General features: G+C 41.9%; 1 protein-coding gene across 1 annotated transcript in view; it reads right to left on the bottom strand.

Annotated features, from left to right (window-relative positions):
- Positions 1–24141, bottom strand: part of TMC3 (transmembrane channel like 3) — a 95736-nt gene that overhangs the window by 34876 nt on the left and 36719 nt on the right. Inside the window, exons 8-16 of the mRNA XM_073650842.1 lie at positions 23731–23878; positions 21750–21793; positions 18674–18821; positions 17497–17606; positions 17337–17412; positions 6156–6389; positions 5514–5642; positions 4813–4880; positions 1126–1254 (exon numbers count right to left, since the gene is read on the bottom strand). Of these exons, the coding sequence (XP_073506943.1) occupies positions 1126–1254; positions 4813–4880; positions 5514–5642; positions 6156–6389; positions 17337–17412; positions 17497–17606; positions 18674–18821; positions 21750–21793; positions 23731–23878 (1086 nt within the window). The remainder of the gene's footprint in view (positions 1–1125; positions 1255–4812; positions 4881–5513; positions 5643–6155; positions 6390–17336; positions 17413–17496; positions 17607–18673; positions 18822–21749; positions 21794–23730; positions 23879–24141) is intronic.

The raw sequence follows: 24141 nt of genomic DNA, 5'->3' as shown, positions 1-24141 counted from the left end.
AAATATTTATACCTGAGAAGAAGAACCATGTTAATTACAGCAGATTTACCAACTATCAGAATGTTCTTAAAGGGTTGTTTAACGAATAAATTACATTTTAAATCAATAGGTCTTGGAACAATAAGTTCCACAATTGGATGTGTTAAAAAAATGTTCCTGTGCTGAGATAATCTTATAAATGTAGCCTTGCTATATACTGGTATTTGCTTTGTCCAACCATGCTGTGCTGCTCCAGATCACAGCTACTGGCGGGGAGGGGAGCATAAGTCAATTATGATAAGTGAGTATACAAACAAAATAGCATGAGCTTTCAGCTGCTGCTTTCTGAGGTAACACAGGAGTGAGTGTTTCTGCCAAGTCTCCAGCCCTCTAAGCTCATCATAAAACACTGCACTTACATGTCATTGGCTTAATTTATGATAAGCTCAGAGGGCTGGAGACACAGCAGAAACACTCACTGCTGTGCGACCTCAGAAAGCAGCAGCAAGTCCCTGCTATTTCATCTGTATAATCACTTATCATAAGTGACTGAAGCTTCCCTCCTAGCCAGGAGCTATGTTATGTGCCAAGCTCAAACTGGAGCAGCTCAACATAGTCTGCAAAAGTCATAACGCAGAACACTGCATGGACGCATTTATAAGATTATCTCAGCACAGGAACATATTTTTTTAACACATCCAGTTGTGGAATTTATTATTCCAAGATCTATTAATTAAAATGTACTTTGTTTGTGGCACAATGCCTTTAAGGCTGAAATCATATCCATATTTCACATTCTATGTATGGACCACATTCCCCAGACTGATCGCAAGTCTCCTGACCCAAACTAAGAGTCTCATATAGCCTAACTAAGCTGCTAGATTGGGTCAAGACAACTACAATCGGTCTTGACATTACGGTCCATACACAGACCATACACAAATTCATCTTCACTTGATATAAAGTCCTCAAAAAACATCATGACCTTCTAGTGTGGCTTCACCTTCAACTGGAGGAAATTAAAGCAATACATTTGTAGTACTGTATAACCTTCCCAGGAAATGAACTTCATTTATCTTTATAATGTAGTTGATAGCTGAGATACTGTATTGCACTTCTGCTTCTCATGAGCTACTTACTACTGACCTTGAAGCTCGGAAAACCTGCTGGTGTGGAACATTGCATGTCAGCACTGCCCAGCTTCTTAAATACATCAGTCCTATCAATTTGAAAACATTGAAAGCAGGAAGACAAGGAGAAAAAAAAGCGCCCATCCTGGAAAATGATAAAAATCGTAAGTTTACCATTAAAAAACTTCTACTATTACAAATAAACACACATAACACACAAAAATACAGTATTACTTGGCTTCGCATGCTTCCCAGTAGACTTTTCTCTAAATCCATATTGTTCATGTATTTGTGCATATATGCAGATATGCTTTGAGACCTGTGCAGTGTTGTTTTCATCAGAAGCCACCTTTCAGGGCATTATTAATTTAAAAACTAAATTGCCATATCAATTGGGTCACCCAGCAAGTAATTAACTCTCAGCAGTCACAGTCAGCAATCACCACAATTCAGAGTTACCCATATAGTTTGTGCTCATGTTGGGTATTTGCAACAGATTTTTCTGCACCCAAATCCAGAGTGTTGGCAGGAAAAACGCTGCATAAAATATGCATGCTTTTGATGCGCTTTTGATGCGTTTTTGATGCATTTTTACATGCGTTTTTCCATGTGTTTTGATGAGTTTTTACATGTGTTTTTGATGCAATTTTGCTTTTTTTTTCCTTTCTCATTCACAAAACAAAACTGCAAAAATTTAAATTCCCTGGTCACTAAAGGATTAAGGCTGTGTGCCCACGATGCGTTTTTTAAGCGTTTCTGCAGTGGCAAAAACGCTGCAGAAACGCTTAAAAAACACATGGTAGAAGGCCTGCCATGGTCCCCAATGATAATCTGCATGTGCTGTGCACATGCTGCGGAAATTTCCGCTGTGGATTATCATTGCGGAAAAAAACACAGCACTACCAATTATTTTGCGGAAGTGCTGCGTTTTCGCCGCCATTGACTTGCATTAAAACGCATAGATTACGCATCACTGCATATGTAGATGCGCATTCCATGTGCTTCAATGTGCGGATGGTACCCGGGTGTGGAGGACAGGAGACTCTCCTCCGGACCCGGGTACCATAGAACCTTTAAAAAAAAGAATAAAATAAAAAATAAATGTTATATTTACCTTCTGACGGCCCCTGCTGTGCTCGTCCTCCCATCCCGGCAGCTCGCGATGGACTGAAGGACCTGCGCTGACATCATAGTCATGTGACGGCAGGTCCTTCAGTGTACCGCGATCTGCCGGCAGCCAGGACAGAGGGAAGCAAGACTCCGGGGGTCATCGGAAGGTAAGTATAGATTTTTTTTTTTTTTTTTTTAACCATTCTTTAAGGTCACACTATATAAATGAAAAAAAAAGGTTGAAGAAACCAGCTTCCAAAAGTGCAAATATTTATTGAAGCAAATCCACGCAGTTTAAAAATTTCCAAATTACATCGGGGAATCTCACATGGAAAAACCGCAACGCGTTTCGAACACAGAGCTGTGTTCTTTGTCAAAGCTAACATGCATATGACACTCTATAGTATTATATCCAATAACAACCAATCAGATCGATATGCTTGGTCAAATGAGAGTGTGAATAGGGTGCATAACTAACATCACATAAATCCAATGTTCTGAATTTGTCAAAACAAGTTTTAACTCAGAAACAAGATGAAGTTCTTTCACTTGGCTTGAATTTTGTACCAGACCGTAATTTCAACCTTTTCTCCACTCTATTGGATCTGAATAGATTCATACGGAATCTTACTATAAAAAAACACTTTACAACAGAGGATAATGAGCAACCTGAACTCCCTCAAATTACTGTCAATGAATACAGAGACTTGAATTTCAAGGAACAGATGTCTTTATTGCATTTGCAGGATCTTCAGAATCCTTTGGAACCGGCTTCCATTCAAACCTCGATGTCTACTTCGTTCAAAACCAGATATCCTTCTTTTTATCCCTTACAAACACGGGTGGACTGTATGGATCGCTTCCAGGACACAATGGAAAGAGAGCTCAAATCGCTGGCACAGGATGTCAAGCATCATGGTTCCCACCATAACTTGACAAAGAACACAGCTCTGTGTTCGAAACGCGTTGCGGTTTTTCCATGTGAGATTCCCCGATGTAATTTGGAAATTTTTAAACTGCGTGGATTTGCTTCAATAAATATTTGCACTTTTGGAAGCTGGTTTCTTCAACCTTTTTTTTTCATGCAAACACGTGAGGCCACACGTACCCGTGCTTCCTTCCAAAGCCTACAGTAATCAGGTGAGCTGAATCTACTTTCCTCTTTTTACACTATATAAATCCATGCCGTTTGCATGGATTTATATAGTGTGACCAAGTTGACAAGCACTTTCCAAGTGATGCTAAAATCGCTAGGAAAGCGCTTGTCAACCCGCATGCGGAAATGCATGTGAAGAACGCTTCACATCCGCATGTCCCTGGCAGGAAAAACGCATGTACAATCCACATGCGTTTTTTCTACCAGGGAGATGCAGAAACACTCAGGAAAAATCCGGATCATTTCTGCATCGTGGGCACATAGCCTTAAAGTAAATTAAAACGATGACTTATTGGCAACCTGTTTAAAGAGCTTGATTATCAGCACATGAACACAGCACAACACAAGTGAATCATGATGATAATTGCCGAGTGTTTTGGGCCTTAAATGGGGCGTATATAGACTTATTGCCTAGGGCAGGAAAAACATTAAATACGGCCCTAGGCATGGGTCATACATTTTATACTGTATATGTAAGCTGAGGTAGGCACATCTATGGAGAGGCACATGGCAGACATTTTGAAGAGTGGGGAATATGAATGCATATGAATGGTATTTTAGGTATTTTAAATAGTGTAGATAGAGAAGGGTAGGAATGCTAAAACTTAACGTTTAATATATTATAAAAGATAAAAAGCTATAGGCTAATAATTAATAGACATATACGAATATATAACCTCATGAAGCATATATCACTCTCTGTGAGTCAGTTAGAATAGTGAAATCTCATATCAGATGAGATACTAAACAAAAGTGACAAGGACAAAATATAATATGGAACAATGTCCCTGGGTATTTTTTTGTAAAATCCCAATGAGTATCCAGGTACTCGATACCTATTATAGGATAGAAGGAGGGGGGGGCAGTCATAAGGAAGCCACAAAATGCCCACAAATTCTTCCAGGGATCAGAAATACACATACCCCACGGTACCAAGTACATGATGTTATATGTTTATATATGTCTATTAATAACTAACCTATGGCTTTTTATCTTTTAGAATATATTAAAAGTTAAGTTTTAGCATTACTACCCTGTTGTATCTATATTTGCATTCTTTGGTAGTTCACAGTATGAAGGGTCATCTTGCTACACTCTATATGGAAGGCATATGGTGGCCCTTAGATAGTTAATTGGCTATACTGGACATGCACCTGATATTCTGTAAAGTTAGGCATGTAACTGCTACTTTATATGGCACAGCAGGTCCTGTATACAGGGCAATGTAGCTGGATAAGGTGATGTGGTAGTCACTTTATTTGCACTTTGCTGCTTGTTGAGGTGGCTTGAAAAACAACTTGCAAGATTGGATCCAAAAATGTGCTGGCAGTTACTCCTTTTCATCTCCCAAGCAATGTAATGTGGCACAAAACCAATAGAGAAAGCCTATAAATACACACAACTTGAAAATATTTCTGAGTGTATCACTGTACATACCATATCATTCCTTGGTTGTAGACCAAATGTAGGACGTTCTCAGCAATTTTGAATTCTCCATATTCTGGCTGAATACATATGAAACACTCATATAAATTCCAAAGGATCATTACATAATGTAGGTCAAAGTTAGTTGACAGGGTTAAATCCAAACCACAAAACAGGCAAATCAAATTACATCTCATTCCCTTGTTAAACATCCAAACATAATTTAGCTAATAACTATCCATACTCAACAGCGAGGACAGACATGGAGAGATGATCCCTCCACACAGCATCCTCCTTGCACGTATTAAACAATTATGGAAAAGACATGTCAGGATGAATAAAAGCTTATTGTCTGTGAGAGATACTGAAACACCTCAGTCGCATAATGTATGAGCTATATACTTGTATATGACGTCAACTACGCAAATCCGATAATGGTCTCTGTGTTGTGTAAGTCCACAATTTTACAATAACCTCCTGCAACCAGCATCCAAGTAATATAAAATGTGACAAAGTGACGTCTAGTAATTCTGAAATCGATCAGATGCTAAAAGTCACAGCAAATATGTATATGTATCTTTTTCTTGAAACACTCATGTCTCTACTAAGTGTTTTTACTAATTAGAAATATTTTGTGCCCATTTTCAAAATGTTTCCTTCTCTCGAGCTGATGATAATTTTATAACTTTACAAGTATTTTATGTTATACTCACAAATTTGCTTTCAAGGTCCCAGCAACAGCAATCACTCAAATACCGTACAAACAGGCCACGGAAGAAGTCAATAAGGAGGATACTGGCCACTGTGAAAATCATATCAATAATGGAAAGCTTCAGCATCTCCTGGAATAGGAAGTTTCCAGTCATTAATGTAAATGATCAAAACAGTTTCACAGGTTCTATAATATATAAAATAATTGAGTGTAGTATAAAGTTATTTTTCCAACTTATAAAGTTTTACAAGAGATAATTGAAGAGAACATTTCACCATAGTGATAAAAAAGGGTTTTTCGAATCCAGCAAAGCAAATTAAAAGCTATTTTTTTTACTGTGACTTGATTACTTTTCAATACAAGTCTATGAGAGCCCTGTTCTGGCTGTCATAGACTTGTATTGAAAGCATGTTACGTAGCTTCTGACTTTCGGACAGTCAGAAGCTGCGCTCACAAGATGGAGCCGCAGGACTGGAGCGATGCCGAAAAACGGTGAGGGTAAGAAAATGACTGGGATCAGGGGACTTACATTTAAAGCACCACTCTGGTGCAAAAAAAAAAAAAAAACGCTGGAGTGGTGCTTTAATTACATTTTGCCTACTGTACCTTAGTCATTTGCCATGTACCACTGTTATTAACTCACCTGTCCTACATAGGTTTCCCAACATTCATTCTTCTGTGGTCGGATGGATGGTATAATAGACAGTGTTGTCTGGTTGTTAATAAGTGCCAACGGCTTTGTCATGTTCTGCTCAAATTCTAGAAGAAGTGTAGAGTTTGTGTCCATTCCAATAACAGGAGTTGCGGTAGAAAACACAGTGACTGCTGTGATAGCATAGAGAGGGGCAGCGTCTCTGAATGTGTCATTAATGCTATTCTGAAACAAACATGTGAAAAAGACAAGAAAACGTAAGCTATTGTACAAATAAGGAGTAATTCTATGATAAAATATACAGTGGGTACGGAAAGTATTTAGACCCCTTTAAATTTTTCACTCTGTTTCATTGCAGCCATTTGGTAAATTCTAAAAAGTTAATTTTTTTTCTCATTAAAGTACACTCTGCACCCCATCTTGACTGAAAAAAAACAGAAATGTAGAAATTTTTGCAAATTTATTTCAAAAGAAAAACTGAAATATCACAAGGTCATAAGTATTCAGACCCTTTACTCAGTAGTTTTTCACACCTGGATTTGGTGATTCTCTGCCATTCTTCCTTGCAGATCCTCTCCAGTTCTGACAGGTTGGATGGTGAACATTGGTGGACAGCCATTTTCAGGTCTCTCCAGAGATGCTCAATTGGGTTTAGGTCAAGGCTCTGGCTGGGCCAGTCAAGAATGGTCACAGAGTTGTTCTGAAGCCACTCCTTTGTTATTTTAGCTGTGTGCTTAGGGTCATTGTCTTGTTGAAAGGTGAACCTTCGGCTAAGTCTGACAAACAGCCCCATAGCATGACGCTGCCACCACCATGTTTCACTGTTGGGATTGTATTGGGCACGTGATGATCAGTGCCTGGTTTTCTCCACACATACCGCTTAGAATTATCACCAAAAAGTTCTATCTTCGTCTCATCAGACCAGAGAATCTTAATTCTCATAATCTGGGAGTCCTTCATGTGTTTTTGAGCAAACTTTATGTGGGCTTTCATATGTCTTGCACTGAGGAGAGGCTTCCATCGGGCCCTCGGCCATAAAGGCCTGACTGGTGGAGGGCTGCAGTGATAGTTGACTTTCTGGAACTTTCTCCCTTCTCCCTACTGCATCTCTGGAGCTCAGCCACAGTGATCTTGGGGTTCTTCTTTACCTCTCTCACCAAGGCTCTTCTCCCATGATTGCTTAGTTTGGCTGGACGACCAGGTCTAGGAAGACTTCTGGTGGTCCCAAACTTCTTCCATTTAAGGATTATGGAGGCCACTGTGCTCTTAGGAACCTTGCGTAATGCAGAAATAATTTTATAACCTTGGCCAGATCTATGACTTGCCACAATTCTGTCTCTGAGCTCCTTGGGCAGTTCCTTTGAGCTCATGATTCTCATTTGGCCTGACATGCACTGTGAGCTGTGATGTCTTATATAGACAGGTGTGTGCTTTTCCAAATCAAGTCCTATCAGTTTAATTAAACACAGCTGGACTCCAATGAAGGAGTAGAACCATCTCAAGGAGGATCACAAGGAAATGGACAGCATGTGACTTAAATATGAGTGTCTGAGGAAAGGGTCTGAATACTTATGACCATGTGATATTTCAGTTTTTCATTTTTAATAAATTTGCAAAAATTTCTACATTTCATTTTTTTTTCAGTCAAGATGGGGTGCAGAGTGTACTTTAATGAGAAAAAAATGAACTTTTTAGAATTGACCAAATGGCTGCAATGAAACAAAGAGTGAAAAATTTAAAGGGTTCTGAATACTTTCCGTACCCACTGTATAACCTCACAATTTAGATACTACATAAAACAATAGATTTTGCCTGCATATTATTCAATGTTTTACACAATAGATAACTTAAAAAATTGCTTGAACTTGTCACTAGATTCATGCTGTCCAAACCTCTGGCAACATGAATCCATGCCTGGCAAACACAAGGGGGAGACCTGTCAATCAACTTGAGCTGAGTTTGGAGAAGGCAGCTTGAGGCTGCACTGGACTGCTAACATCTCTCCCTTAGCTATTCTTCAAGACTATGCTTATCCTGAAATGCCACAACATTTCAGAGAAAAACATACCTGGCTGCAATCACGCAATTGCAGCCAGGCTCTGATTAATGCTGCCCATGGTTTGGGCAGCATGAATCTATTGACAGGTTCCCTTTAATGATGTTATGTTTTCAAAATATATACATACAGTGGGGAAAATAAGTAATTAATACACTGCCGATTGTGCAAGTTTTCGCACCTACAAAGAATGGAGAGGTCGGTAATTTTTATCGTAGGTACACTTCAACTGTGAGAGACAGAATCTTTAAAAAAAATCCAGAAAATCACATTGTATGATTTTTACATAATTAATTTGCATTTTATTGCATGAAATAAGTATTTGATACAATAGAAAAGCAGAACTTAATATTTGGTAAAGAAGCCTTTGCTTGCAATTACAGAAATCAGACATTTCCTGTAGTTCTTGACTATGTTTACACACACTGCAACAGGGATTTTGGCCCACTCCTCCATACAGATCTTCTCCAGACCTTTCAGGTTTCGAAGCTGTCCCTGGGCAACATTGAGTTTCAGCTCTCTCCAAATATTTTCTATAGGGTTCAGGTCTGGAGACTGGCTAGGCCACTCCAGGACCTCAAAATGCTTCTTACAGAGCCACTCCTTAGTTGCCCTGGCTATGTGTTTCCGGTCATTGTCATGCTGGAAGACCCAGCCATGACTCATCTTCAATGCCCTTACTGAGGGAAGGAGGTTGTTGGCCAAAATTTTGCGATACATGACCCCATCCATCCTCTCCTCAATACGGTGCTGTCATTCTGTCCCCTTTGCAAAAAAGCGCCCCCAAAGTATAATGTTTCCCCCACCATGATTCTCAGTTGGGACAGTGTTTTTGGGGTTGTACTCATCCTTCTTCTTTCTCCAAACACGGCGAGTGGAGTTAATATCAAAAAGTTCTATTTTGGTCTCAACTGACCACATGACTTTCTCCCATGCCTACTCTGGATTATCCAGATGGTCATTGGCAAACTTCAAACGGGCCTAGACATGAGCTGGCGTGAGAAGGGGGACCTTGCGTGCCCTGCAGGATTTTAATCCATGACAGCGTAGTGTGTTACTAATGGTAATGTTTGAGACTGTGGACCCAGCTCTCTTCAGGTTATTGACCAGGTCCTCCCATGTAGTTCTGGGCTGACTCCTGACCTTTCTCAGAATCATCCTTACCCTGCGAGGCGAGATGTTGCATGGAGCCCTAGACCGAGGAAGATTGACAGTCATCTTGTGTTTCTTCTATTTTCTAATAATTGTGCCAACAGTTGTTGCCTTCTCACCAAGCTGCTTGCCTATTGTTCTGTAGCCCATCCCAGCCTTGCGCAGGTGCACAATTTTGTCCCTGGTGTCCTTAGACTCTTTGGTCTTAAGTGACTGATTGAGTGTGTGGACAGGTGTCTTTTATACAGGTAACGAGTTCAAACAGGTGCAATTAATACAGATAATGAGTGAAGGAGTAGGGGGGCTACTTAAAGACAAGCTAACAGGTCTATGAGAGACAGAATTCTTGCTGGTTGGTAGTTGATAAGATACTTATTTCAAGCAATAAAATGCAATTTAATTATTTAAAAATCATACAATGTGATTTTCTGGTTTTTATTCTTAGATTCTGTCTCTCACCGTTGAAGTGTACCTACGATAAAGAATACAGACCTCTCCATTGTTTGTAGGTGGGAAAACGTGCAAAATCAGCAGTGTATCAAATACTTAATTTCTCCCCACAGTATACATACAGCCACAATTAAGAAAAAGTTTGGAGTATGTATAAAAGGTAAAACAACAAGGATAAAATTATTTGGAAATCTCTTATAACTATGTTTTACTCATAACTAGTGTTGAGCATTCCGATACTGTAATATCGGGTATCGGCCGATATTCGCGGTATCGGAATTCCGATACTTAATTCCGATACTTTTACAATATCGGATACCGGAATCGGAAGTTCCCATAATGCCTGCGCTCTGCAGTGTCTGTGAAGGATGACAAGTTGGATGGCAGCGCGATCTAGCCTGTCATCAGAATGCCATCCCAGCGTGGGAGAATTCTCCTGATTGTTTAAAAGCCGGCGGGCGGTATAAAGCCGCCGGCTTTTAAACAATCACACAGCCCCATACTGCTTCCCCGCAGCCTCCCACCCCGATCCTCCGCTCCCCTCGCCACCTCCCATCCCGATCGTAAGTTAGGACCGGGCGGGGAGCGCAGCTCCAAGGAGCGGGGAGTGAAGGACCCGGGCGGGGAAGCCGGCAGTGAAAAGACTTCACCGCCGGCTTTCCCGTTCTGTGCTGCGCTTTCCCGCCGGTTATTTCAAATGAACAGCTGAGGTATCAGCTGATGCCGATCAGCTGTTCATTTGAAGTCGCCACGTTGCCCTCAGAGGGTTCATGTGAGTTCATGCTTGACTGCATGAACTCACATGAACTTTCCCACGGCCGCACAGGTCAGCCTCACCTCCCAGACCATCAGCCCGTCATGATTAGTGTGTGTGCGGGGTGTGTGTGCGATGTTTGTGCGGGTGTGCGCGGTGTCTGTGCGATGTGTGCGGGTGTGTGCGGTGTGTGTGCGTGCAGGCAGACATAGGCCGATGTGACACTACTACTCCCATCGGCCTATGTCTGTCCCCCGTCCACTCCTGCCAGCAGGATCAGCTCGATGGGAGCAGTAGTTCCCATCAGACTGATCCTGCTATTTAAATTGCCCTACTGTGTCCCCAATAAATGTTAGATACATGTCATTGGTGGCCAGTGGTTACCTAAAAGAAATTAGTTCATACATTACCTGTCCCCGCCGATCGCCACCTAAAATAAAGTAAAAAATAAAAAACTACACCTATACTCACCAAGACACCTAATTCCCCGAAGCCATCGATCTCCTGTAATAAAATATAAAATAATAAACCACAACCTTATCCTTACCCCTCCGTAGCAGTCCACGAGTGTCCCACGAAGATCTCCAGTTCAGAGCAGCCACATAGAATGTGACCGCTATGAACCGCTGCCGCCGCTAGAATGACGGGGCCGTAAGGGTTCACCGGAGTTCAGGCAGCGCTGCTCCGGTTAGCTCCTTTACGGCCCTGCTGTATAGTGAGAAATTCCCACGGTACAGCAGTGCCGTAAAGGAGGTCTCCGGAGCTGCGCTGCCTGAATGCACTCCGGTGACCTCAGTCAGTGGCTCCCGCTGCCGGGAGCGGACGTGTTCCCGGCAGCGTGAGCTTACAGCAGCCATGCACAGCTGTCACCATCTCCAGATGTGACAGCTGTGCATGGGAGATCAGCGCAGGAACGTGGACAGGTAACTATTATTTTTAGTAAACTAAGAATTAAATAAAATTGTGTGTTTTATTTCAAATAAATTATTTTTTTCTGGGTGTAGTGTGTTTTTTCTTTTTAACACTTTGTAGGTTAGTAATGGGGGTGTCTTATAGACGCCCATCATTACTAACCTGGGCTTCATGGCAGCTGGCGCTGACATGAACCCCACCACTATTACCCCCTGCCACCGCACCAGGGCAGCGTGGAAGAGCGAGGCTAAGTGCCAGAGTTGGCGCATCCTATGGATGCGCCATTTCTGGGGCGGCTGACGACTGGTGTTTCTAGCCTGGGAGGGGGCCAATATTCATGGCACCCTTCCTGGGCTATTAATATCAGCCCCCAGCTGTCTGCCTAGCCTTTGCTAGCTATTAAAATAGGGGGGGACCCCACGTCATTTTTTTTTTCCCACGCTGTCAGTGACGTGCATGAGGTGAGCTGAGTTCATTGGACATGACCTCGGCTCATCTGGATGCCGTCACAGCGAGACACTGAGGAGCGCAAGCATGCCTGCGCTTCTCAGTGTCTGCGGGATGACAGGCTGGATGGCAGCGTTCTGCTGCGGTCCAGCCTGTCATCTCGATGTAGCAGAGCTGAAGCTGTCCTGGGAACCATGGAAAGGTAAGGATGAGGTTGCTTTATTATTTTACTTTTATTGCAGGAGATTGTTGGCTTCAGCTGGAATGGGCGTGACTGTAAGTATGGTTTAATTTAGAACAATAAAGAATTGTGTCTTTATTTCAATTAAAGGACTTTTTTCTGGGTGTTTGTGTTTTTTTAAATACTTTACTAGAAATTCATGGTGGTCATGTCTAATATTGGCGTGACCCCATGAATTTCGGGCTTAGGGCCAGCTGATAATGCCAAGCTGGTCTTAACCCCTTTATTACCCAGTGAGCCACCGCACCAGGGCCCTGGATGAGTTGGGTACAGCGCCAGAAGATGGCGCTTCTATGAACGCGCCATTTTCCGGGGCGGCTGCGGACTGCAATTTGCAGCGGGTGGGGCCCAGAAAGCTTGGGCCTCCCTGGTTGTACCTGGCTGGACACAAAAATAGGGCGAAGCCCCACGTATTTTTTTTTTTAATTATTTCATGAAATTCATGGAATAATTAAGAAAAAAAGGGCTTCCCTATATTGTTGTGTCCGGCTAGGTACAAATAGGCAGCTGGTGGTTGGGGGCAGCCCGTTCCTGCCTGCTGTACCTGACTGGACACAAATATAGGGCGAAGCCCCACATAATTTTTTTTTAATTATTTCATGAATTTCCTGTAATAATTAAAAAAAAATTGACGTGGGGCTTTGCACTATATTTGGGTCCAGCCAGGTACAGCAGGCAGGAACGGGCTGCCCCCAACCACCAGCTGCCTATTTGTACCTGGTTGGACACAACAATATAGGGAAGCCCTTTTTTTCTTAATTATTCCATGAATTTCATGAAATAATTAAAAAAAAAAAATACGTGAAGCTTCTCCCTATTTTTGTGTCCAGCCAGGTACAACTAGGCAGCTGGGGGATGGAGGCCCAAGCTTTCTGCCCCCCCCCCCCCGCTGAAAATTGCAGTCCGCAGCCACCCCGGAAAATGGCGCGTTCATAGAAGCTGGATGCTGTACCTGGCTGGAATACAAAAATATGGCGAAGCCCACGTCAAAAGTTTTGGGAAAAATTAATTAAAAAATAAATAATAATTTAGGGACTGCATCTTTATTAACTCCTCAAATGTCATTTAGTGTTAAAATAAAGGATTTATTTTAAAAAAAATTGACGTGGGGCTTCGCCCTATATTTGTGTCCGGCCAGGTACAGCAGGCAGGAACAGGCTGCCCCCAACCACCAGCTGCCTATTTGTACCTGGCCGGACACAACAATATAGGGAAGCCCTTTTTTAAAAAAATTATTTCATGAAATAATTTAAAAAAAATTGACGTGGGGCTTCGCACTATATTTGTGTCCAGCCAGGTACAGCAGGCAGGAATGGGCTGCCCCCAACCACCAGCTGCCTATTTGTACCTGGTTGGACACAACAATATAGGGAAGCCCTTTTTTTCTTAATTATTCCATGAATTTCATGAAATAATTTAAAAAAAAAATGCGTGGGGCTTCGCCCTATTTTTGTGCCCAGCCAGATACAACTAGGCAACTGGGGGCTGGAATCCGCAGCGCAGGGAGACCCAAGCTTTCTGGGCCACCCCCGCTGCAAATTGCAGTCCGCAGCCGCCCCAGAAAATGGCGCGTTCATAGAAGCGCCATCTTCTGGCGCTGTACCCAACTCATCCAGGGCCCTGGTGCGGTGGCTCACTGGGTAATAAAGGGGTTAAGGCCAGCTTGGCATTATCAGCTGGCCCTAAGCCCGAAATTCATGGGGTCACGCCAATATTAGACATGACCACCATGAATTTCTAGTAAAGTATTTAAAAAAACACAACACCCAGAAAAAAAGTCCTTTAATTTAAATAAACACACAATTCTTTATTGTTCTAAATTAAACCATACTTACCATCACGCCCATTCCAGCTGAAGCCAACGATCTCCTGCAATAAAAGTAAAATAATAAAGCAACATCATCCTTACCTTTCCATGGCTCCCACGACAGCTTCAGCTCTGCTACATCGAGATGACAGGCTGGACCGCAGCAGAACGCTGCCATCCATCCTGTCATCCCGCAGACACTGAGAAGCGCAGGCATACTTCCACTCCTCAGTGTCTGGCTGTGACGGCATCCAGATGAGCCGAGGTCATGTCCAATGAACTCAGCTCACCTCATGTACGTCACTGACAGCGTGGGAAAATTCTCCTGCACTCAGCACTTCAGCGTGAGAATTTTCCCACGCTGTCAGTGACGTGCATGAGGTGAGCTGAGTTCATTGGACATGACCTCACCTCATGTATGTCACTGACAGCGTGGGAGAATTCTCACGCTGAAGCGCTGAGTGCAGGAGAATTTTCCCACGCTGTCAGTGACGTGCATGAGGTGAGCTGAGTTCATTGGACATGAACTCAGCTCATCTGGATGATGTCACAGAGAGACACTGAGGAGCGCAAGCATGCCTGCGCTTCTCAGTGTCTGCGGGATGACAGGCTGGATGGCAGCGTTCTGCTGCGGTCCAGCCTGTCATCTCGATGTAGCAGAGCTGAAGCTGTCGTGGGAACCATGGAAAGGTAAGGATGAGGTTGCTTTATTATTTTACTTTTATTGCAGGAGATCGTTGGCTTCAGCTGGAATGGGCGTGATGGTAAGTATGGTTTAATTTAGAACAATAAAGAATTGTGTCTTTATTTCAATTAAAGGACTTTATTCTGGGTGTTTGTGTTTTCTTTTAACTTTGACTATGGGGTTAGTAATGGGGGTGTCTTATAGACGCCTCTCCATTACTAACCTGGGCTTGATGTCAGCTGGCATTATAAGCTGACATCAACCCCAACCCTATTACCCCCTGCCACCGCACCAAGGCAGCGTGGAAGAGCGAGGCTAAGTGCCAGAATTGGCGCATCCTATGGATGCGCCATTTCTGGGGCGGCTGACGGCTGGTGTTTCTAGCCTGGGAGGGGGCCAATATTCATGGCTCCCTTCCTGGGCTATTAATATCAGCCCCCAGCTGTCTGCCTATCCTTTGCTAGCTATTAAATTAGGGGGGACCCCACGTCATTTTTTTGGGGGGGTTCCCCCATTTTAATAGCTAGTAAAGGCTAGGTGTTCAGCTGGGGGCTGATATTAGTAGCCTGGGAAGCTCCGTGGGTATTACCCCCTTCCCAGGCTTCAAACATTTGCCCCAGCTGTCTGCTTAACCTCCGCTAGAGCCTAAAATTAAGGGGAACCCCACGCCAATTTTTTTTTAAATAAATCCTTTATTTTAACACTAAATGACAAGTACAGTAAGCAACACTGTCACTGTACTTCATATATATGTGACTGACATGTTTCTATCTATCTAATCTATGTGTGAAGCTCTATTCTGTCTGTTATAAATTGTCGGGTACCGCTGCTGAATTGCCGGCCGGCTTTCTTAAAGAGACGGTGCATGAAAACACTATTATTTTTTTAAATAAATCCTTTACACTAAATGACAAGTACAGTAAGCAGCACTGTCACTGTACTTCATATATATGTGACTGACATGTTTCTATCTATCTAATCTATGTGTGAAGCTCTATTCTGTCTGTTATAAATTGTCGGGTACAGATGCTGAATTGCCGGCCGGCTTTTTTAAAGAGACGGTGCACGAAAACACTAATATTTTTTTTAATAAATCCTTTACACTAAATGACAATTACAGTAAGCAACACTGTCACTGTACTTCATATATATGTGACTGACATGTTTCTATCTATCTAATCTATGTGTGAAGCTCTATTCTTTCTGTTGTAAATTGTCGGGTACCGGTGTATGCCGCTGATGAATTGCCGGCTTTTCATGTCATTCTACATTATTCTTAGTTGTTTTACTTCATGTAGAATTAACCTACAAGGAAAGAAAGGGTTTATTTTCATTCCGATATTTGTGTCCCATTGACTTGCATTGGTTTCCGGTATCGGAATCGGCGATATCCGATACTTTTTGGGTATCGGCCCGATCCAATCCGATACGATATTTCCTGATATCGGAAGGTATCGCTCAACACTACTCATAACAGTACATAGAACACAGAATCAGAAGATGAAAGACATTTTTCTAATTCATTTGAAAAAACTAACTAAATTAGAAATTGATGGAAGCAACACATCTCCAAAAAGTTGGGACAGGGTTAACGAAAGGCTGGAAAAGTAAATGCTATTGATAAAAACAGCTGGAGGGTTAATTTTCAATCCAGCCGTTTATTAGCGCACAGTTCGAAATCTGCATTTCTGATGGTATGGGGTTGTATTAGGGCCTATGGTATGAGCATATTGTACATCTTGAAAGGCACTATCAAAATTGAGCATTATATAGAGGTTTTAGAGCAACATATGCTCCCATCCAGACAACGCCTACTTCAGGGATGACCTTGCATATTACAATGCTAACCACATACTGCATCCATCACAACAGCATGGCTTCACAGTAGATGAGTTCGGGAGAAGAAATAGTTGCCTGCAATCCAGACTTTTTACCAATAGAAAACATTTGGTGCATTATGGAATGAAAAATCCATTAAAGAAGCCCCAGAACTATTGATCCGCTAGAATACTAAATCAGACAAGAATGGGACAACATTGCTCGCTCAAAACTCCAGCAATTGGACTCCTCACTTTCCAGATGTTTACAGACAGTTGTAAAAAAAAGAGAGGATGTTATACAATGGTAGACATGGCCCTGACCCAACTTTTTTGAGACCTGCTGCAGCCATCAATTTCTAAAGCAGTTAATTTTTTTTCAGATGAAATAGAAAAATATCTAATGTTCAACTTTTGATACTTTTGATCTGTGTTTTATGTTGTGAATAAAACATGGCTATAAGAAATTTCCAAATCAGGGCATTCTTGTTTTCTTTACACTTTCTACAGCGTCCCAACTTTTTGGGAATTGGGATTGTAAAATATAATGTTGGAGCAGCCACCAACATGGCCGTGAGTAAACTACATTACTAGCTTAGTGCTCCAAGGTGATCTACCTTATTTGTATTATGCAGCCATCCTCATCCACAAAGTGAAAATGCTCATTTGTCATTGATTTAATCTTTTTTATGGCTACAAAAAAATATAATCGTTCAGCAGCACATCTCTTCATAGAAATAAAGGATTCCTGAATTGCAAAGTATATTCCGTCTATGGAGTCTTCAGGGAGTTGTGAAGTTAGTTTCACGGCTTTATTGACAATTCGTGTAAAAGCTTCACTTTTAACTTACTTCACTCATGCTGTTTACTTTGTCCAGTAGGGCAATGATTAAACTGTACAAGTTTCCTAGATATAAAACCAGAACCCTAAAGACAGAACAGATAAAGTGAATATCTGGATACAGATCTCCATGAACTCGGTATTATCTGAATTATGTTCTTCATTCTCACCTCGCCAGCTGGAATCGTAATGTTGTTCTTGGATGATACATTTCCAAGGCAGCTACCAGCTCAAATGCTGAAGGAGCAATCATGGTTATAAGTGAAACCACAACGCTCACCTGTGAAGAAGTATACAGCATCTACATATATAGCAGACACAACATATTTACTTTCACGTGTTATTGATTCTCCATTAAATGTGTTGTCCTGCCTCTATGCCTTATTATATCAGGGCCACCTGATTGGGACCCCCCATCTATGAGCATGAATCCTATTTGCTCATGTATTAAAGGGTCAGCCATTCATTTGCAAAGTAAATGTATGGCTGATCACATCTTCTCTCACAGTTGATAATGAGATTGAAGCCAAATTAATTCTTAGGGCTCGTGCAGATGACCGTACAACTTGGATTAGAGCTATCCATTGTTTTGATAGATAGCACTTGTCCTAATGTTATTTGATGAGGCTGTGTGCATATCCAATTTTTTACCTAGTCGGTCCAAGGAATAAATCGCAGCATGCACAATTTACCTCCGATGGCATTCGCCCATTCATGTCTATTGGTATGTAGAAAACATCGGACCGCACTTGGATAACATCTGAGTGCGGTCCAATTTTCAGGGACTGACTTTATAGAGATGGAAAACCTTTTTTTTTTCTCTCCACCTGCCAGAAAATCAGATCACACTGTGACCAAACTCTGATAAGAGTGTGATTAGCATAATCAGACCAATTTTCTTGGATGTGTAGAAAACAGTCGGTCGTTTTTCTAGATGATCATTCATACACATACATTCAAAACTTAATATGACAACACCAAAAGCAGTATTAAAGCCTTTATCAGTCATTGCCTTCTTTCACCTACCAAATATATAATATTTTCGACCCAAAGGAAATATTTGTTAACCAATAAAATTACCAATATTAGGCAAACAAAAATAGTAAAATCAATGGAAAGGGTTTATTTGAAAAAAAAAGTGGAACCAACATCTTGGAGAAATGCATGCATAAAGTATTGATACTATCATAAAATTAAAAATGCAAGTAGTAAATCATAAACTGATGGGGTTTACTGTCCGTAATGTAAAGAGCTTAGCCACAATATTTAGGGCAATGTGAAACATGTAGACTCTGGTCACAAACCAAATTATTATCACCGAGAAGGAAGAGAATAGAACAAATTTACCTCATTTTTCTCCCAAAGTGATAGCTCTATTTTTGTACGTTCCAGTTTTTGTGATCTGTCTACCACAAAGTAGATAATGTATATACTGCCGGCCAGCGAGAGCAGAACTAAGATGTTGGCAAGAATTCTTAGACTTATTGTAACTGCCCTGGAAGCAGAACATGTGGTAAAGTGAAGATGGTTTCATATTTTCTTGTGTTATATATAGTTAGAGATTCAAAAATACATAAAGAGGTTGTACAGGACTGAGATTTTGATGACCTATTCTTAGGATAAGTCAACAATATCAGATTGCTGTGGGTCTGACACCTGTCACTCCCACCAATAAGGTCCTATGGCGGCTGGAAGTATACAGTTTAGAGAACCGGGACACCAACTCTCTGTATACCGCATAGTGGTCGTTTTTGAGTACTATAGCACCTGAGAATGGTGACTAAACAGTAAAAGGAGCTTTGGTATCCCAGCTCCATAAACTTTTTATTTCAGAGACACCACAGACCTGATACCAGCTGATCAGTTGGGGTGCCTGGCATTGACCCCACCTCTTCCACGGATCCTATACTGATGACCTATTCTACGTATGTCATCAATAGCTAAGTCTTAGGCAGGCCCTTTAATAAAAATCACACTATAGATATCAAACCTATGAAAATACAAAGCTACCAACCAACACAGGTTTATATGTTCATATGTTATATGGATCTGATCAAATATCTGATTACCTTGTATCAGGGCGGGCTCCTGGTTTTGGTGGGCCCTGGGCGAAAGAGTCTCAGTGGGCCCCTTTAACACATACCACGATTCATGATGCATAGATACCGCAGAGAAATATATATATAGTACAATGCCGAAGATTTCACTTCTTACATTACATGAGTGATATCTATTGTAAATTCTACAATAGCTCAGAAACCGATGAATCCTCGCAGCGAACAGGGCAGACCGGATAGTATAGTCCTCCATACAGTATTATGAGCACCACATGGTCCTCTATACAGTATTATGGGCCCCATATATTGCTCCATGCCGAATACTGGTCCCCATATAACGCTTCATGCCAAATACTTGTCCCCATATAACACTCCATGCAGAATACTGGCCCAATATAATGCTCCATGCAGAATACTGGTCCCCATGTAATGCTCCATACAGGATACTGGTCCCCATATAACGCTCCATACAGGATACTGGTAACCATATAACGCTCTATGCAGGATACTTGCCTCCATATAACGCTCCATACAGGATACTGGCCCCCATATACCGCTCCATACAGGATACTGGCCCCCATATAACGCTCCATACAGAATACTGGCGCCCACATAATGCCTCATGCAGGCTGTGCCCCCACAAAATGCCCCATGCAGGATGTCACTTCCCCCCCATATAATGCCCCATGCAGGATGTCACTTCCCCCAATATAATGCTCCATGCATGATGTCACTTCCCCCCATATAATGCCCCATACAGGATGTCACTTCTTTCTCCACTCCCATATAATGCCCCATGCAGGATATCACTTCTCCCCCCATATAATGCCCCATGCAGGATGTCACCTACCCCCCATATAATGACCCATGCAGGATGTCACCTCTCCCCCCCATATAATGACTCATGCAGGATGTTACCTCTCCCCCCCATATAATGCCCCATGCAGGATGTCACCTCTCCTCCCCATATAATGTCCCATTCAGGATGTCACCTCTCCCCCCCATATAATGCCCCATGCAGGATGTCGCTTCCCCCAATATAATGCTCCATGCAGGATGTCACTTCCCCCCATATAATGCCCCATACAGGATGTCACTTCCCCCTCATATAATGCCCCACGCAGGATGTCACCTCTCCACCCCCCATATAATGCCCCATGCAGGATATCACCTCTCCCCCCCATATAATGCCTCTTGCAGGATGTCACCTACCCCCCATATAATGACCCATGCAGGATGTCACCTCTCCCCCCCATATAATGACCCATGCAGGATGTTACCTCTCCCCCCCATATAATGCCCCATGTAGGATGTCACCTCTCCCCCCCATATAATGTCCCATGCAGGATGTCACCTCTCCCCCCCCATATAATGCCCTATGCAGGATGTCACTTGCCCCCCATATAATGCCCCATGCAGAATGTCACCTCTCCCCCCCAATATAATGCCCCATGCAGGATGTCACTTGTCCCCCCCATATAATGCCCCATGCAGGATGTCACTTGTCCCCCATATAATGCCCCATGCAGGATGTCACTTGCCCACCCCATATAATGCCCCATGCAGGATGTCACTTGTCCCCTCTATATAATGCCCCATGCAGGATGTCACTTGTCCCCCCCCCCATATTATGCCCCATCCATGCTTCCTTACATATAAAAAAAAAAATCAAATACTTCTCTCACTTCTCACCTGCTGCCGCTGCTCCGGACTCCTCAGCGTCGCCGGCGTCTTCCCGCTCTGTGCTGCCTGTGACGGCTCAGGAGAGAGGGCGGTGGAAATACGTCACCGCGCCCTCTGACCTGAGACATCACAGTGCAGCACCCGCAGAAGAGACCGGACCTGCTGTGGAGGCTTGGGGAGAGGTAAGTATTGTACTGGGGCCCTGAGCAAGCGGGGGGGAGGGCGCTGGCACCGGCACTGCACCACACCGCTCATGGGTCCCATAGCACGCCGGGGTGCCCGACGGTGAGCGGGCCCCCCGCCTGATCAGGGCCCAGGCACTTGCCCGGGTGCTAACGCTGGGCCTGCCTTGTATATTGGTGAAGTGAAATATAGCATTTTCTCATACAAACAGCTTGTTCCAATAAATTAACTAAAGGTACAAAGGTACAGTACTACATATAATATTATTTTATATAATGTTACATTCTGTTTGTCCTGAGCTATGGCCTGTACTGTATTCCAGAGCTATATTCACAATTGTACATGATTAGACTTTAGTGGTAAACCCTATCATTATCAGTGCACATGGAACAATGTAACAAGAATTTGACTTTTTCTATCGTGCTAACTATTAAACTATATAACAAAACCGTATTTAACAGAATGTGAAACCTAAAAAAGAGGTTTAGTGTTGTACTTACAAATTCTTGCTTTTTCGCTTTTCCTGCTCTTCTAATATTGCTTCCTTTAATAAAAGTAAGAAAAGAAGCAAATGAATAACTTGCCTCCAAAATACAACTCATCAATGTAATAATAACATCGGTGCAAAGTCTCCTATATGAATCTTTACCATGGTAAAGATTGTCTTTCCTTACAGCTAATCTGTCAGCTGTTTCATGCCGCCCGAAACACAGACAATATAAAATACAGGCAGGATGTTTACTTTAAGACATTTCAGAGAAAACTGGAAAAATTAGTCCAGTACATGGAGAGGAGTCTAGAAGTCCAGTCTGCTGGGCGGCTGCTTTGATCTTTCTCCACCCAGCTTACCTTGATGATTTCTTTCTCCCTAATGCATATGACTGCATACTGCCTGTGGTTTGGGCAGCATAAAAATATTAATAAGAACTAAAGAATTTATTGTGTAACTAATGCGTAAGAGGGCCTTAAAAAGTAACTGTCGTTTTATTCATTTTTTTTTTCATAAATCAATGCTACACATGAAAATAAGAAATTTTGTAATATATCTCATTAGAGAAATCTACTTCTTTCCCCTACGGGACTGATCATTCATTCTCAAAATGCTGTATACAGACATTACAGCATGGGATCACAGCGGATTTGTTCTGTGAGGTAAATCATTTGCGGCTTGTTCTTAAACATGTTTTACCTCACACAAATCAGGAGCTGTGATTCCATGCTGTCCTGTCTGTATACTCTTTTGCTTCCTCCCCTGCCCAGGAGCTGTGGTATGATCAGACCATGTTCCTGCACGGTCAGACACAGACATTACACAGTACACAGCAGAGGCACATTTATAAGATTATCTCAGCACAGGAACATTTTATTTAAACACACCCAATTGCGGATCTTATTATTATTCCAAGATCTATTAATTAAAATGTACTTTATTTGTGGGACAGACTCTTTACTGAGAGAGACTTGAACCCACCTACACATATGATGAATATGAGAATATGATTATAATGTCGAAGAAGAGAAGGATGAAACAATTACATTAGTAATGGTGAGATAAGACATTGCTAAAAGTGTTTTGTACCCCCTTACTCTTCTCTCCCCATTGAGAACACACAAGTGTTAATGCGTATAGGAGAGGCAGTAGAGATAGGTGTCTGCCAAATGAGCAAGCTACTGAGTTCGGCTGACAACTTTCGAAGGGCATGGACACCGTTAGACATCATTACATCATATTTATGCCTCTGTTTATTGAATTAGCGATAATAAGATAATTGTTATCAATACATTTACAGGGCAATATAAAGGAAATTGCCAGGTTATGGAAGCAATGTAGCAATATGTAGGAACAGTTGATAAAAATATTGAAAGGGTTTGCACTCTTCACTATAGATAGAATAAAGTATAAATTATTGATCACTAGGGACCTCAATGATTGGACCTCCAGGGTTCTCGAGAATGGGTTGCCGAAAATCCTCATGAATGGAGCAGATGTCAAGCATATGCACCTCTGTCCCATTCGATCTTATAAAGGACCTGTCATCAGGTCCAAAGTGGCTAGTTTTTGTCCTTATTTTATTCCCACCTAATGTTCTAAATTTTATGGTCTTTACTAAGGAGGTGGTGCTCACAGGATTCTTTGGGAGCGAGTCTTTAGGCTGCTCTGAATAATTACCCTGTGAGCCATGCCCCCTTTGTAAAGACCATAAAAAATAGCAAATTGGGTGCACTGGGAAAAAAAAGCTGAAAAAGATGGAACCATATGAAAGCTTTAAAAAAAGAAAAAAAATGAGTACTATGGGCAACAGGAATAAAATAAGAGAAAAAACTGGCCACTTTTTACCAGGTGACAGGTCATCTTTAAGTACAAAACATATTATCGCTATGACATATCCATTGCCTTCCAACTGTACTCTATGTATTATTTATTTTAAATTCTAGATCTAATATTTATGAAATGATTAAAGTATCAGATAAAGCACTCACTCTAATACTATTGACTATTGCAGCCGTTTTGCTTTCAGAAGCTTCTGGATTCCCAATGAGATAATCCCATGCACAGAAGATTCTCCAGCAGAATGTGTAGTTTTCATCGGACGCACTTGCCAAACTCAGCCGTGAATTCTTTGCCATTCTGAGAAATTAATGAAAGATTATCTTCCTGCAACTAGTTAGAAAGAGACTATACCATGTAGCAGTATTTATAGAGTTTACTACATATGACTACAGAATAGAATTTTTTTTGCTCCTTCATTGTTTATTCAATTTGTTTGTAAGGTACATAAAAGTACCTGCTGAAATGTTTTTTTTTCCTTTATCTTACAGCCTCACCCTGTATAAACCAGGACGAATAGCTTACTATTCAATAAGAAAGGTTTTCCTCTGGCTGACGCAGCC

This window comes from Phyllobates terribilis, unplaced genomic scaffold (genome assembly GCF_046119375.1).
Source record: "Phyllobates terribilis strain yellow unplaced genomic scaffold, ASM4611937v1 Scaffold_11__3_contigs__length_659146591, whole genome shotgun sequence".
NCBI classification, from domain to species: domain Eukaryota; kingdom Metazoa; phylum Chordata; class Amphibia; order Anura; family Dendrobatidae; genus Phyllobates; species Phyllobates terribilis.
This window is presented reverse-complemented; position numbering and strand designations above follow the sequence as displayed.